Source organism: Leuciscus leuciscus (assembly GCF_965113295.1).
Source record: "Leuciscus leuciscus genome assembly, chromosome: 19".
Lineage (NCBI taxonomy): Eukaryota > Metazoa > Chordata > Actinopteri > Cypriniformes > Leuciscidae > Leuciscus > Leuciscus leuciscus.
The window spans coordinates 27512841-27530533 of NC_138743.1; the positions used below are offsets into that span (position 1 = coordinate 27512841).

At 38.2% G+C, this 17693-nt stretch overlaps 1 protein-coding gene and 1 long non-coding RNA gene across 2 annotated transcripts in view; one reads left to right on the plus strand and one right to left on the minus strand.

The window, feature by feature from the left end:
- Window positions 1–19: 19 nt before the first annotated feature.
- LOC309482267 overlaps window positions 20–17693 on the plus strand; it is a 33091-nt gene continuing 15417 nt past the window's right edge. Inside the window, exons 1-2 of the long non-coding RNA XR_014200274.1 lie at window positions 20–137; window positions 825–946. This is a non-coding gene — a long non-coding RNA (uncharacterized lncRNA). The remainder of the gene's footprint in view (window positions 138–824; window positions 947–17693) is intronic.
- On the minus strand, window positions 8112–10815 carry gsx2 (GS homeobox 2). Its single transcript, XM_082146498.1, has 2 exons — window positions 8909–10815; window positions 8112–8637 (listed from the first exon to the last, which is right to left on the minus strand). The coding sequence occupies exons 1-2, from the start codon at window positions 9294–9296 to the stop codon at window positions 8297–8299; spliced, it is 729 nt and encodes a 242-aa protein (XP_082002624.1). The 5' UTR covers window positions 9297–10815; the 3' UTR covers window positions 8112–8296.

Sequence of the window (17693 nt, forward strand, 5' to 3'; positions counted from 1 at the left end):
AGGCGTGCCTTCAAAATAAAAGTCCGTGTTTTCACACTGCAGCTCCGAAGAGGAGTCAGATTACTCCGTGCTCTGCAGTTCTGAAGGAGGTGCATGAAAAGAAGTTGAGCAGGGAAGAAAAGGACCATATGTTTTTTGTAAGTCTAAGAGGGGGCCCTTTTGGAATAAAGGGATCTTTTTCGGGGGGGACAATGAAGTCAAGTGACCCATTAAAAGTGTTTTTATAGAGGCTTAGGTAGGAAAGAAATCAAAGAATTGGGAATGCCCAATTACATTCAGTAACTCGATTAACCTTGTCATCACGCTTCATTCTTCATATTCAGCTTTTAGATGCTTGCGCTTTTCAGTGGTGGTTGCTGCTGCAGCTATTTGCACTTTCTTTTATGCATGTTGGTTTAAACTGACTTTCATTTGCGGTTGTTCTGTCATTTCTGCGACTTTCAACTTTGCAGTGTTTATTCAGTCTTTTTTATTTCTCATTTTATATTGGCCAAATGGGATTCTCGGATACTATAGGTTCATTTTGTGACGAGTGCAGTGTTGTTGCGAAATGGGACATTTGGCAGAGAAAAATCACTAAATTGTGGGTCCCTCATTGGCACGTGCTGACGCATCCAAGGGGGCGCTCTAACATAAGAAACAAAAGCAGTCATTCTCGGTCTCTCGCTCGCTCTCACTTATTTGCCTACTTTTTAAAATAAACCGCATAAGACATACAACTCATGAAATTTGAACTTTATATAGGGTTCGTTTGTATTCGAATGTGGAAAATTCCCTTAAAAACTAAAATGCCACCAATGCTTCTCTTGTTTTTTGCCCTTCAGCTTTTCTTCAAGACATTGCAGGCTGCAGATAATGGCTCATTATGATTTGGTGCTCAACATGTCCCCTGCACTCGGTGGTTCGCAGCTCTCTGTGCAGATGACTGACCCGGACCCGGTATGTGGTGAGTGAAGCCCCGGGGCAGGCTTGGCCCCCCTCTAGCCCTCTCCGTTCTTCCTGCAGCCGGTCCAGAGGAGCCCGAAGCCTTGCAGCTCACCCTCGCAGAGAAACACACATCTCCAGTTGCTCAGCACAATTATTTCCACATGTTCGTGTCGCCCGGCCGCACAAAAGAACAGAGTCCCTTGTTCTGGAAACAAAAGACTCTAATCTCTGAGACTAAAACTGAAGCCTTTAGAAATAGCGCGCGGGATACCCTGATCGGCTTTTTTAGTGCGAATCGTTTGAATGCACTGAAGTGAGCAAAATATTGCCAACAAATACGCGCAACTGCGCATTGTTTACTTAAGATATCTGCCTTAAAGGTATTAATCAACGATCTTAACATGCACCTACACCATATGGAGGTAATGTGATATTGAAAAGTTTATAAATGACTGAATGTGATCGACACAGCTGAAGTCTCAAAAGTGGCCTGAAAAGTTTTCAGATTGTGCTGTAATTTTTATTTGATAAAAATGTTTAATGCAAATTGTCATTTTTATTTAATAAATTAGTTTCAAAACTACAAAACCATGACAATACCACAAGACTCATTAACAACAGAGAAAATCCAAGATAACATTAAATATTCCATTCAGCGATAATCCAGCCCGATCTCACGGGAAAACGTACAAATTCTACAAAGTGGCTTATTCGTACGAATTCATACGACCTGACTCGTACGAATTAGTACGATTTTTGCTAAATCGTACTTATTTTACGAATTGGCCAATTCGTATGAATTCATACGAATGACCTACCCCTGACCCCGCCCCTAAACCTACCCATCACGTGGGTTTAGACAAATCGTACAAATTCGTACGAGTGAGGTCGTACGAATTAGTACGAATTAGCCAACTTTTTATCATTCGTACGAATTCGTACGAATTGGTCGTGAGATAGCGTTGGATAATCAGACTGCTGGTCGGAAATCCTCGATTCAGGTTTAGATAGAAGAATGTCCAGTATGGGACGAATGCGTGAGCGGGAGGGAGAATCTGTCTCAGCCACGGGACACCAGCAATTCAGTCCACCTCCTCACAGTATGTCTGACGCCAAGATGAATAAATCGTTTCATACATATGCGCTTACAGAGAGAGTCATTTCAGAGGTTTCGGTAGAGCTGAGTTTTTAACCTTTAATTTCTGAAAGAAGAAATGCGACGTGTTTGAGTTAAAAAAAATAAAAAAAATAATTTAAAGCCTAGTCTCTGCAGAGATATAACCACATGGTGGCGTAGATGTCCATCGGTGGGATAGCCTTACATCCATCTCTCTCCTTAGTTCAATTCAGTAAGAGCGAGAAAAAGAGAGCGAATTAAAGCCCTCTGGGAGTAGGCTAATCAGATTGAATCGAATAACAAACCACAACAAAACGAATGGTTTAAACTTTATTAGCATAATAACTAATGAAGAAAGGGCGCAATAACGGCAAAGATTTGAGGTTTGACATTTTTACACACATACTGTAGGCCTATATTGTTTGCATCTCTCTCTCTCTCTCTCTCTCTCTCTCTCTCTCTCTCTCTCTCTCTCTCTGTGTGTGTGTGTGTGAGTGTGTGTGTGTGTGTGTGTGTGTGTGAGAGAGAGAGAGAGAGAGAGAGAGAGAGAGATAGGGAGATAATGGCAATGCTTCATGGTGTTCACAGTAAAGAGATGGAGGAAAAGAGTAGATTAATAACGTTTTAGTTGTACTTTCTACTATAGCGTTGTCAACTGACTTAACACAAATGCAAATAATTTAGACACAATTCGGTTCAATGTCAACTTTTCTTAAGGCAAATTTGCAAACTGTGAAAATATGCACATTTTTTTTGTATTTATATTTGAATAGAATGTATCTGATATATATATAGAAGTTCGTTGGATGTATAAGCTTTAGTTTAGAGAGATTACTTTGATCATTTTTATGATAAAAAAAAAGAGAATTCTGAACTCGGACTCTAAATCTGTCACTTATTGTTTTTTGTGCATTAGTTCAAAGTTCAGTAGTTGGTGCTGATTTGGAGTCAGACTCCTTGAATGGTCAGTTGTCACCGGGCTCGGTCTGTCGCGCTGTTTTCACACACGCGCTGTCCAGCGTGCTGAAGCTCGCAGCTTTTTTTCTTTCTATATCGGCTATATATTTGTGGGCGTGTGAGCGTGTGGCCGAGGCAGAGGCGGTACTGCTCTGCGCGGAGGAAACACTTTATAATGAATAAAGGCTGACCTTGGACGCAGAAAACCGAGTCAGCACAGGCGTTTAGCCCAGGAAGAAATGTACCTTAAGAACATGCTTTTCCTATGGTTTTAGGATGGCCAGAAATCCGAAATTTTAAAGCAAAAGTGAAACAATAATTTCATATATATATAAATTTTTATTTATTTTATTTTATTTTTTTATCTGTAGCCTATGGCAGAATTATTGAGTGATGAAACTGCATATTGCCATATATTCTGCATATATAATCTGTTAAAATGTGTCCCTAATAATAACCCTTGTTTTGTCCAGATTTTCATAAACTTGTGATTTTCTTCCCTAAAATTCTCTGGTCTATTCCAAATCTTCAATCCTGCTGGTTTCAAAAGCAAGCCAGGCAAGAGTTGCAGAGTAATAGCCTGTTTGTCTGCAAAGACCAATCTGAACTAAACTTGGTTTGCATTGTCAACAGGACAATGGTTCAGAGGACAAGCACCAAAATTCGTCAACTTCCGCCCATAATGGGCGCTATAACCGAAAAACGCTTGTAACTGCAACTTTTCTTTCGAGGAAGTTGAATTTATGGTTTCTTCTGGAGTTTTTTTTTTTGCTGCATGTACCAACATAACCATAGATAACATTTTGACAAATCAACAAAACTACTTACAGCCATAAAATTCAACAGCCTTTTGTTGCACATGGCCACTAGCTTTTAGAATAATCTGTGACTAAACATCAACTTCACATCTTTATGCAAAAGTTCCCTTCCATTGGGCCTCTTTTTTCATGAAGTTAAGTATACTGATTATTTGGCAAATAGAAGTAATTTTGATGTTTGAATGCTTTTTAATATAAAAATTTGATTTAAATTAAAGTCATATTTTTGACCTTGCAGTCTTGTTCTTGACTTATTAAACCTATGTTTCTCTTTTCCTCTGCATTGTCTTTTGATGACCACCTGTTCTGAATCCACATTTTGAAATCTTGTTCAGTCAGGTTTAGTGTTACAGCCAGAATGCCTTCAAGGCCTGTAAAATGTAGGCTATAGGGCCAACTTGTTGAACAGAAACTCTTTCTCCAGTTCCAGAAGCTGACACTGTTTATTCGGTCTGGCTCCGCTTGTTGTCCTCGCGGAAATAATTTCCTAAAATGTAAACGTTTAAAGAATGTTTTATTAGCAAAGTTTCGGGAGGAGCACGTTCAGTTAATCAACTCAATTAGCACTACAGGAGGTATATATACAGCAGACTTACCTCTGTCCCACAACGGTTTTCCAGCATACCTCCACCACCCCATCTCCTCACTCCTAACTATTCCTATCCCAGCCTGGGATGAGGGTGGGTACTCTGGGTTCGGGCCAAATTCCGAGCTCGGAACCCTCTCCTCGGACAGCACACCAAATTTTACTCTATCTGTTTGGTATGAGCTTGTGAATTGCTTAAAGAACAACATACAATTGATTATGATGATAAGCATTGATATGTTTTTATTCATTCCGATTATTTCTCATAGACCTCAAGCCTGCTTTCCAACTTCAACATAATCAACAAATAAAGAACATCAGAGAGGAAGCTTAAGACATTTTATTAATGTATACTCCAAAAATTAAATACGTCACGTGTGAACACATACCTGGAATAGACCGTGTACTTGAGATCTTGAAATGGAAATGCCACCTGTTCCCCACACGGCTGTAAAGCAAAGAGCATGTGAGTTTTTATCTCTCTGCCTATTATAAACAGTTCATAGTCAAGACAGCTTGCTTATATCCAGAATAGCCTACTTGCAGTTCAGTTGATTCTAACTAAATTACTCGTCCGTCCGTCCATCCGTCCGTCCATCCATCCATCCATCCATGCATCCATCTTTCTATATATCTATCTTTCTATCTATCCATCTTTTTATCCATCTTTCTATCCATCCATCCATCCATCCATCCATCCATCCATCCATCCATCCATCCATCATCTATCTATCTATCTATCTATCTATCTATCTATCTATCTATCTATCTATCTATCTATATATCTATCTATCCATCCATCCATCCATCCATCCATCCATCCATCCATCCATCCATCCATCCATCCATCCATCCATCTGACCCTGATCCCCAATATCCCCTTATTTCCACCTGAATAAGTTGGCCAAAGTAATGAATAATATTCTATATTCTTATAATGGCCTATATTATCTCATTCAAAGCTGACCTCTTTTGACAACGGCTACACATTATAATCCAGCAAAGCCACTAAGCACACTTGATAATATAGTGGGCACGCTCAGAGGCGCAACAATGGGACGCATTAAAGAGGAGCTGACACGTCTCAGAAAGGACCCATTCTAGAGAGCGCGACAAAAGCGCTCGGGACATATTGTGTGATGACCGAGTTCCCACTAAATTAAGTTACCATGGACAGCACTGATGGGACACGTGTCTAGAATTCGCAGTTCCAACATCTTTGAAACAATCGGTTTTGGACGGAAACTCAGAGAAGCCCGAACGATGTCCTCAAGTTCAAACGATGGTGAAAAAGTCGACGAGAGTGTCACATCAAGCACGTTTTTCATCATTGTACTTTGCAGTTTAAACTATTAAAGAAGCGATTTCCGCGACTGAAGACAAACCCGGTTTTGGAGGCATTCATTGCCCGAGTGCCCCACTTCTCTCAAGGCGAAAGCAGCTGCAAGCGCTTAAAAGGGGATTCTATTAATTGCTCTTTGTCATGCGTATAATTGGCCATTTTGCGACAGAGCGTAATCTTTTAAAAGCTGAGCTGTACTTTGTTTCCATTTTATATTTGATTTTAAGCATCGGATTCTCAAATATGGTACTCAACTGCACCACCCATACAAGTGATATTAAATGCCATAACACCAAATGAAAGCTTGCATCACCTTGCCTCACATCCCAAATATCTTAAAACAAGTTTATTCAGCTTGCAAAACAAAGCAACTGCCAATAAGTAACCTAATAAATTAATAGGCTAGTTTTAGTTTTAATATCCGTTAAATATGAAGTAAAGTAAAAGTTCTCAAAAATCCAAACTCAAAATTTAGTTACATCTGAAATTAGAGAAGTGACGAATCTGGGGTCAACCGTGTCACGTCTGAAAAGCGAGAGTCAGTCCTGAAACAGCTGAAAACTCTTTTGTCGGGAGGTCTTTCTCTCTCACACACCTGCAAGGGGTGAAGTCTAATTCGATTAATAAGAAATTCAATATATATTCATTAGGTGCCTTCCCTCGATAATATATGATCGTGAAGCGAGACGTGAATGGAGGCCATTTATCCCCACTCTGAAAGGACCTGCGTGGGACCAAAATTTCACCTGCTTCCCCTCTCAATTAGGAATGTATCCCAAACTCTGACGGAACACGAGTTAAATTAAGCGTTCGCTAATTTCCTATCACCCCTCCTACGTAATCCCTCAATTTTCAGAATGCCCCCTCAATTTGGCCCAAGTTGAAAGGTTCAAATAGTGCCTAATGAAACAGTGACTAAATCGTTTTCTCGCGCGCGGAGGAACCCTGTAGACGTCTCGTGAAAGGCCTTGAGCTCGCCGCCGTCGGGGGTCCGCCGGCTAAATGCGAGTTCCTGGCAGGACAATCTAACCTGTCAAAGCCTTTGGCCAGCCCTGCGTAGCTTTTTTCCCCCTCGTTCGTATTGAAGGAATTGCTACATAAGCAACCAACGTGGGACAAAAACTGCAATTAAACTCCTTTCGGATTAATTTAACAGGGGGACAACCGTCTCTTGAAAAGCACTCACAGAATAGGGTCGGCGTATAATTGACTATCACCTGGCTCGTGAGATAGAAAGTCTCTGCTATAGGCCTTTTGTGGCCTGTGCACTATAGGAGGGAATATATGAGAAGAACAGTGGAAATTAAGTGAAAATATATCTCATATAATGTTTAAATGGTACTTAAAGACCCAGTGAGCCCGTGCAGTTGAAATGAAAGATCTGAACATCAAAAAAATTTATAATAATAATAATCATTTGGTGATGCAATTTTAAAATCACATCATAAACTGTAGACTTACAAATGAGTTTCACATACATTAATTTACTTCAGGAGGCTTTTAAAGAAATAGTTTCCCTTGTTCTCTTTGAAAAGTATGGGGTCAGAAGGCTTTGTGTTATATTGATAAAACAAATGCTTTTAGCATCTAAACTATCTGACACTTGTTTTTACTCTATGACAGAAATACAAATGCAGAACATCACGTTGCAATGTTTGTCTCTCAAAGTTCTATTCATGTCGAATATAAATGGATGAGGGTTGAACGAGTGTATTTTGTGAGTGCATTATTAGGCTAAATTACGGTTCGCATCAAACCAAATTTTCTCTGGCTCTCTTTTTCCTAACACAACTTTTTACATCCTGATCGTATTATCAATTCAATGTGAATGTGATAAACTATAGGCTACAAATATGCATATAATTATAAATAAATATGCACGTAATATTTTTATTTCATTAGAAAGAGGTTTATGTAATGTAGAAAGAGGTTTATGTAATGTTGCTTTGAATTCCTGTAATATTTAAACAGGTGTCTTCCAATAGGACAATTAATACATCTCAGAACTGATTCGTAGTTTCAGGAGTGATTTATTTAAATAAATACAAATATACACATTTTTTAATAGGCACATAAAATCCAGGTAAAAAAAAAAAAAAAAATCACAGCTTCTCAGTATAGGACAGATTGGACAGTCTGCATATTTACAATATCACGTAGGGAGTCTTTTATCTTCTCCATTTGTCTAACAGTTGTCCTTAAAAAGAACAGGGATGACAGAATGGATTACCAGTGGTCATTTCAAGAAAGTTTTCACTTAACAAACTGTAAAAAAGTTATTGACTCCCATCACTTGCATAACAACTATTATTTCACAGTTCGTCATATAGATTAGACCAACATTTTTTTAAGCGATGTACTTGAGTGTCAGGGTAAAACAATATTTTGAGAGGGAAGAGGAAGGAATTGGCAGTGCTAAATCTCCATACACTTTGGGCTATTGAACGAGGGAAGACAGTGTCCTATAAATTCAGTAGTTTCAACAGATCCGTATACTTTTTAATGTGTCATAAGGTACCAAACTTAAGTCTGTGATGTTCGTGACGCTTCTAGGTCGGTGAAGTCTCCTTCTCCTCTGTGGTTGACACAGGTGACAGGGATTCTTCGTCTTCTGAGCGCGGATAGTGTGAGTGGCTCCCCGAGCATTTGCATCCTGCATGCGCGCTCCGTGGCGTGCCTTTGCCTTCTTTCTTGTGTTTAACGCGGCGGTTCTGGAACCATATTTTCACCTGTTTCTCTGACAGATTTAGATATGTTGCTATTTCGATCCTGCGTAAGCGGGAGAGGTACATGTTGGATGAGAATTCGCGCTCCAACTCAAGCAGCTGAGTGCTGGTGAAGGCGGTGCGCATCCGTTTGCCGTTCTGTATGTGGCTGTTGTCAGACGCACCTATAGGGAAAAAAGCACACAAACATATTAAAATCACGCCAATGCCTATTAACTTTGCAAAATAATTCATTTAATGCCGTTAACACACCAGTTTGTTTATTTGAGATGTAAATGTGCTCAAACTGCAGATTCATTAGTTCATTAGATAGTTCATTAAAAGATCAAGTAAATAAAAAGTAAAACAAAACAAAAGACTTTTGCATTCAATATATTATGTCAAATAGTCGAGCGTAGGTAACAGGTGTAGTAGCATGCGCGTGCACCCACTCACCTAGAGACAGGCAGTGATACCTCCGAGGGTCAGTGACGCTGTAGCTTGTGGGCGTGCAGACAGGCGCGTGTCCGTGTCCCGGGTGCGCTAACGCGGAGGTCTGTTGGTGTGCTACCCTATGACAGAAAGCCGCATCACCGGCAGAGAAGCCCTGTCCTTTCAGGAGTGGGATTCCGCCGCGGGGAGAGTGGATATGCGAAGTTACGCACAGCGGACAGACACAGAAGGTGCCGGTCTTCCGGGACGGGCAAACGGGCGCAGTGACGCTCATCACGCCGGGAGAGTGCATGCCAATGGGGATGAGAAAGTCCTGCCCCGTGTGCTCCCTTAGAGCCGGGCGCGCGGGATCCTTGATAATCAAAGAGTCTACGTAGAAAGACCTCGACATGATTGCTCCTGTCTGCGTGAGATGCTGATGGTGTCAGTGATATACCACACTGATGGCGTTGCTCCAAGGTCTTGCGCAGTACACAGTGGTCTTAACACTGTTCTAAAGCCCTCGGGAGCTGGCTTATGTTTGGTAGTTCAACAAAAGGGACCCCGGAGAGGGCCGGCCCTAACGTCACCCACGTGCGCTGCACGGCCTAGGGGCTTTAGTACCTCTGGTGTCCCGAGACACGTGATGCCCAGGCGAGCCTCCAATCAAATCTTTGCCCATACAGTCTTGTTAGCTCACAAGGTGGCACAACAGCTCTGGCGAGTACGCCTACTGAGATATCAACAATTATTCCATTATACTCCCGGTCTAATAGATTCATATTTTGATTTACAGATGATGTTGAAGAGAGGTAAAGGCCTAAATTCCTCACAAGCTGACCTATACATTGTCTGTATGTGTCCAATTCAAATAAGTATCCTCCTCCAAATGGGAAATTACACCTCAGTTGTCAAATTATAAAAATTAATAACACAAAGGATCATTGACCATGTAAGAAGTTAGGCTACCAATCTTTCCTCTTTCTACTGATATGCGCTTAAAATCTCTTGAAATGGCTACTGTTTTATCACTAACTTGACCTAACCTTAAACTTCATAGACAACGCAATAGAATAGATGATGTCTCGACGGATTTGTATATTTAAAACAAACAAACAAACAAACAAACAAAAGGCTACACAAATTCGCAAAACAGATTCTTTATTTAATTGTATTTATTTGAGAAATTATAAACAGAGATTAACAAAGGAAAGTTTATAGTAGCGAATAACTATAGGATAATAATGAACTTCTGGGATTTGAATCTAATAAACAAACTGAATTTTCCAATTAAATGTAAATCAAATGCAGTAATAATCTTATTGGTTCAAGTCTGTTTGGAAAGATCTCGGGCCGGCAATTAAAGATTTATGATTCTCAGTGGAGTCTGGGCATTTGCAATTTGATAGCGATTAGGATTCAATTAGAAAGCGTTTATTGTAGAGGTTTTTGGAGTGGATAAACAGCCAGCTATTTCAGAAATGCGCTAATCCCTCATCTTGTGACAATAATTAGCAGGTTTGATCTCTCGACGGGTCAGCGGCGGGTTAAACTTCCACTTTCATCTGCGCGCGAACGCCTTTTACCTCCAGACGCTGCGCGCGGAGGCCAGTGGCGCAAGCGAGCGAGCTCTTACGAGGTTAAGTCTCGCCAAAACAGTAGGTCTGGTATTACTCTACCTTCAACTTCTTACAGGAGAGACTTACCCTCGTCAAATCTTGTCTGAAGATTACAGTGAAAGCAATGCTGTCAATCTATAAGAGCTCTAATGCCTGTGCATGTAGGCTGCAATTATCTTTGCGCACACTCAATTACAGGCCTGACACCTGAGCTTTTCAATAACATGCAAAACACAGTCAAATCAGCTCTCATTCGGGCCGGCTTTTATGGATGTTATGATAAAACTGAAAGTCTACTAATGATGATTGAGGGCAAAGTTCAAGCGCTGTAATGACGATTTCATGTCAGCATTTAGCGCTAATATCACCAAGAGGAGACTGGGTGCTTTGCTTTATAGGCATTTAATTGCTGAAATCAGCGGCAACTCTCCTTCTTAAACGAGGTAGAATATGACTTTAAATGGGCTGAATTGGAGAGGCGAAAAAACAAACACATCTGTCATTCTGGTTGTAATTGGTGTAATGGTGGAAACGGAGAGACATGAGAGAAGAGGGAGAGAGAGACAGAGAGAATGAATGATGAATGACAAGCCATGCGGAATGATTCGCGGCGCGCGCCCATCATACCGTCCAGTCTTCAATATTATTATTATTTTTCTTTCCATAAATCTTCACGAAAATTTCATTGTCTATTAAGTAATCCCACAAATGAGAGCCTTTATGAGTCTGTAATGAGCTCTAATTGCCACGACTAGCCGGGCCACGTGGAAGGATTTAAGACTTAAGCTGTCGGGTACTGTGCACAGAGTGTTACCTAGCCATTACTTTCATAATTCAAGGGGAAAATTAGCCCATTTAAGGAAAAAATCCTTTGATTCCTTTCATTCTGCTCGGGGTGATAGGAATACATCTTTGTCTGCTTGGGTTAAGACAGAGAGCCTAACAAATGCGTAGCAAAGTGCTATTTTCAAAGATAAAAGAGTGGCTGAATGACGTTAAAATTGCAGAAAAAATCTTGTAAAGATTGTAATCAGTATTTTTCAGTATCAAAAAACTTCTTCTTTTTTTTGTTGCAGTTGTAGCCTACTTTATAGTGTTGGCTAGTTGGGCCTATTTGAAGCCTGGGTACTGGCTTTATATTGTAGTGTTCATTAAGTAGCCTGTTGAGTAAAATAAATGATCAACATTATCCCCGTATTGTCCTCGTGTCATTTTTGATCCGTCTTTTGTAAAGAATACGCTATAAATACCACATCGTGTCTGCTACTAACCAAGTCATATGACATTGTCAAGAACATCTAAGAAGAAAATAAAAGCAAAACAATCAAATAAAAATGTTGTTCATAAAACTAAAAGGTGCTCCATCTGTGATCTTTATACTGTCAAATCAGTATTAAATTGTCAGTATTTGGCTTTGACTTTTCAGTATTATAGCCTATAGCCTACTATATTTGACATTTATTATCAAAGATATTGCCCCTTATGTTTTCGATGCTACAGCAAAGGCCACCTATAGTGTAAAATATTAATAATAATATTAATAATAATAATAAACCCCCTTGGATATAATTTTCTCTTAAAAAACTATTACACCATAAACATTACCAAATTATTTTGCATAAGATGGATTTGTGGATTTGCATAGGATGGATTTGTGGGTCCAAATTATGGAGTTTATTTTGTGAAATACTCATGAACTAATAGCTATAAAGTTATGTATGAATAATAAAAAAGTTGTTATAAAAAGTGAGGCATTGCGAATGGCAAAATCATTTAAATAAAATCGGAAAAAAGGACAGAGCCTGCTGAACTTGTGTTCCAAAATTCTTTAATATTCCATTACTCAACCGGTTGTTTTATCAATATTGAATTCTTTTTCTTTCTTTTCTTTTTTTCATATAGCCTATTTGGGATTTCCAGATGAAACACATTTTCATTGACACCTTAAAACAGACCTGTTGTACCTTGAATTTTAAATGGATTTCAATTCAAGGATCACAGTGCAATTACTCTAATTACAATTATAGAGAGTTAATGTGCAGTTATTGGGAGAAACTGCTTACAAATAAATAATAAATAAAACAAGAATTATATTTAGGCCTACATCAAATATGTGGCTGTCTCTATAATGTGATATGTATTGAAAATGAACACCGTTGTCAGCGTATTATGTCAAAAGCTCTCACCTTCAGTCCCGTGCAATATTGAACTATAAGCGGTCCATAACTGCCGTATTGCATAAGTGTCATTAATTTGTGTCAACGCCTCCTCACAAAAGTTGCATTGTGGCGCAAGGGGCCAGCCTGCGGCCCATCCCGACTGATACAGTGGGTGATTCCCCCCATTCCCAGTAACCAAGCAACACACGGTGAATACTGAAAACTGAAAAGAAACACTCGGGTTTTCAATATAGTCTTCAATAGCAAGGGGAAAATGAACAATGATCCCGCAGACAACATAATGCGGCGCAGTGACTTTTCATTGCCAATTATCTCCTTCATCTGAATAGCAGCTGCAGGGCCTGCTCTTCATTTCATCGTTTGGGGGGCTGAGTGGGGGGCTTAAATTCAATTGCCTGTGTGTGTCAAAATCTAATTTATGTCTTAATGACGGATACGATTTTTATGAAAAGGAGTCGGAGCCACACACATAGGAATTTCTACAGCAATCTGCAACTGTTGCTTATTCTCAACGTTTTTCTTCACGACTAAACGACAGGGTATATTTATTAAGAGAGTTTATCTTTCAATAAACACACAAAGAATGAGTGAGACTGAAAGAGAGGCCTCGTAAACAACGCGCAATTAGGAGAGGCCAGAAAAACAAGATAAATGCCGACAGATTCGGCGATGCTGAACTCAACGTTACCCACAGAACCTCCACTAACCTCATTAAAAAAATCCTCTCTCTCATCACCTTATTAGAGCGCACAACTCTTCCTAATAGCCAACAGTTCTTTCCGAACGACTAGACAAATATTCATGACTAAACCACAACAGGCGAGACGCTGGATCAAATAGCCCTTATGCCGATTGCGTTTCGCTTGACATGCTGAAATAAAATCTTGTAAATATGTATAAAGGCCTTACTCAAAGGGCCATTGAGATCTACAGAGTTAGATCCAAGACACTCTTTTAAAATATGTACGTGGGATGTAGTTTATAATAGGCCTAGACGTTTACTGGTCCGAGATAAATAGGACCACATTATAATACATCAATTTTTTTCCATGTTTTTCCAATTTAATTCCAATGTTAATGTAAACAAACTTGAATTCGCATTTAAGATATAGATTTTAAGAAGTAATTGTAACATTGAGAATGTTATTTTCATCAGTCAAATCGTACAAGCTGAAATCCTTTTTTATGCAGTGACTTCATAGGCTATATCTTAATCAATCTTAGTCAAAATCATTTATTTATATGATGCAATTTAAAGAATATAATTATAGGAATTAATTATATCAGAATATTACAAGACATTGACAGTTTTTAACGTGTTTACTGTTTGAAAGTTTAATAATTTAAATTACCAATTTAGTTTACCTCAACTCTAAAAAATTACATTTCATCTCATTCATTAGCACATTCATTAGTATTGTTATGAAATGAAGTTTTTCATGGTCTTTTCTGGAGTTTAAGTTTTAAGTTAAGTTGAGGGATACATGGTCTGTTACACTGATGCGTTCACATGGAAATTACATCCTAACTATTATGAGTAAATAATTGATCCAGTTAATATATATCTGTATAACACAACTTTCTGTAGTTTAGTTTAGTTTAGTTTAATCAATTCAATAATAATAATTACATAAATGCATACATATAAAATGCAAATGTACAAAACAGAACAGTGTAAGCTCACAATACCACACGAAAAGGTAGGAAGGACCAGGGCCGGCCCTGACCAATTTGCTGCCCTAGGCAAGATTTTACCTGGCGCCCCATGCATCACAGCCCATTTCACCCCGTCATTGTGTTCATGATTTAGCATATATATATAGGCCTATATACACACACACACACACATTACAGCCTAAACACAAATACCAAGAGCATTACATAGCATTCAAGTCAAGTCCCCATTATCTTTTATAGCACGATTTACAATAAAGATTTAATGTGAACTTTGCTATTTTGAATAAACCTGTAAATAAATATCATTACTATGCCATAAAATGTACAGGCCAAAACATTACTATTTTTAATGTTTTTGAAAGAAATTTCTTCTGCTCATCAAGCCTGCATTTATTTGATCAAAAATACAGAAAAAAATGTAATATTGTGATATATTATTACAATTTAAAATAATTGGTTTTCAATTTATTATACTTTAAATTATCATTTATTTCTGTGATGCAAAGCTGAATTTTCAGCATCATTACTCAAGTACACATTACTTCAGTGTCACATGTGACATCCGGTCTATCACATTTACTTTAGTAGTACTTATCACATCTACTTTAGAAATCATTCTAATATGATGATTCATTATCAAAGTTGGAAACAGTTCTGCTGCTTAATATTTTTTCATAACCTGTGATACTTTTTTAGGATACTTTGATAAATAAATAGTAAAAAAAAATTTTTTTTAAATGTTTTAAGAAATAGAAATCTTTTGTAACAACAATATACACTACTGGTCAATAATTTGGGGTCAGTTGTGTTTTTTTTTTTTTTTTTTGGTTGAAATAAATCAATACTTTTATTCAGCAAGGATGTGTTAAATTGATAAAAAAGTGATCGTAAAGATGATTTATATAATTAGAAAATATTTTTATTTTATTTTAAATAAATGCAGTTCTTTTTAACATTTTATTCATCAAATATATTAGGCAGCAGAACTGTTTCCAACACTCATAATAATTTAGAATATTAAAATGATTTCTAAAGGATCATGTGATAGACTGGATGTCACATGTGACACTGAAGACTGGAGTAATGATGCTGAAAATTCAGCTTTGCATCACAGAAATAAATGATAATTTAAAGTATAATAAATTGAAAACCAATTATTTTAAATTGTAATAATATATCACAATATTTATTATTTTTTCTGTATTTTTGATCAAATAAATGCAGGCTTGATGAGCAGAAGAAACTTTTTTCAAAAACATTAAAAATAGTAATGTTTCCAAACTTTTGGCCTGCACTGTATCCCCACAACTGCACAACTGTAGAGTAAAACATTAATAAAAAAGTGATAATAAAAAATGCGTCTTAAAACTGACATGATTGTTACAAAACCACACAGTCTGGGGACTCTGGAGAACTCAGAACAACTGCTAACATTAAGTTTAAGGTAAAAATAACTGCCATGAAATTATAGTATCTTACTCCTATGCCATAAATTGTTCATTCACTACATCACTTTACCTCTGTCTTTATCCCCTTTTATCCTATCTCTTCTTTTTGGTACTGTATCTATCGCAGACTATGCTCATAGCTCATTTATAATGTGTCATGTAAATTCGGCCTTCCGTCACAATCAGGAAACTTTCACCGCGTCTAGAACTGGCGCGAGCTGTCAGGCCCGTTTCTACGAGCTGTGTGTTAACAAAAGCAGTGTTGTCTACATTGGATGCGGAGTCGCGCACGCTACACAACAAATTACCAACAACTGATCGCGCGCGCGCTCTGTTTCTGACGCACTTCAAGCACTCGATGGGCGGGGGACGATTGGTGAGCCGGACTTTTTTTTTTTTTTTTTGGTAGTATTTCTAATTAATGGTTTTAAAATAGTATTATATATATATATATATATTAAAAAAAAAGTAAAAAAAAAATATAAAAAAATTCACTCGTTCACTCATTCTGGCGCCCCTATGTATGAGTGGCGCCCCTAGCATTTGCCTATACCGCCTATGCCGCGGGCCGGCCCTGGGAAGGACAGTCCTTCTCCTATTGTCAGAAAAAGAAAAAAAAACTAGAAAGTTAGCAGAACAGATTCAGAAGACACTGATGTTCATTTGTGTTCCTTATTCTGATGAGGGGTTCCTCTGTTCACTCTCTTGTGAGCAGATGCACAATTTATTGATTGGCTTGAGTGTAAAAGTGGTGTTTTTCTGTCAATTACAGTAATGTTTATCATGGCTCATTGGAACATTGTTACGCATTTTTACACTCACAAATACACACCACTCTTCCAAGATTGCCCTCTTACTAGGGAACACTAGTTGACTTTAATGACTACCGTCAACCCTTCCCTCTCTAACACACTCTTTCCCCCATCACTTTCTTTCTGGATGAACAGGGCACACATGTTATAAATGAGTTTATGCTGCCATTTTCTGATATAATCTGCTGTTCTCTTACTGTGTTAGTGATGAGGATGATTTTCAGAGATTAGTTTGAGAGTAGAGAGCATCTATGTCATGATATTGCCATAAACTGAGATCAGGCCATTCAGAGCCTATTTGGTCAAAGTTAGGGGCATCATTTCATTTTGTCAATCTCTGATTACCATTACTTTCTTGCTTGTTTGTGTTATTTTTGGCACTGTTATAATGTTGTATGATAACAGTGCCAAAATTTGTATTGCCAGCACCACCAAAACCCCTCAATCTTTTAAAAAATGTGCTTTGAAAAACCTCTATTCCAGCCACTGCCATTCCTGGAACATACATGCAAAACAAATCCTTCAGTGTTTTTAATATTTAATAACACTGTTAAATGTAATCTTGGGCAAATCTCATCTTCATAATGTACATTATACTACGGGGTTGTTGCATGCTTGAATATGATTGGTTCACAAAAGTTCTAAGGTGTGCAATTATTTTCAGAGAAACACATGACTAAAGTAGTTCCAGGCAGGTCTTGACCGCATTACAGCTCCATATCACTTCGCCAAATGATTTCAGTGAAGGTCTTTACAGACTACAACAGAAAAAGAACCAAAACCCACAACGACACTGACCAAACAAATAAATATTAAATGATAAAAACAACAAATCATTTTCATGTTTTTTGTTGTTTTTTTGCCACAAAATTGCATTTTGTTATGTATGGACAGTATACTCTTTCTACCGCTCTTTCAAATGCACACACATGCACTGGCACAGAAACGTGTTGTCAGGCTGCTCTGACGATTTAATCAGTAAAATATTTGAACAACTTAAAAGCTACCTGCCATTTCTCACTAGTGATGTAATAAAGGCGCTTTTCTTGGAGCAGATAAACTTAAAGTTGCGC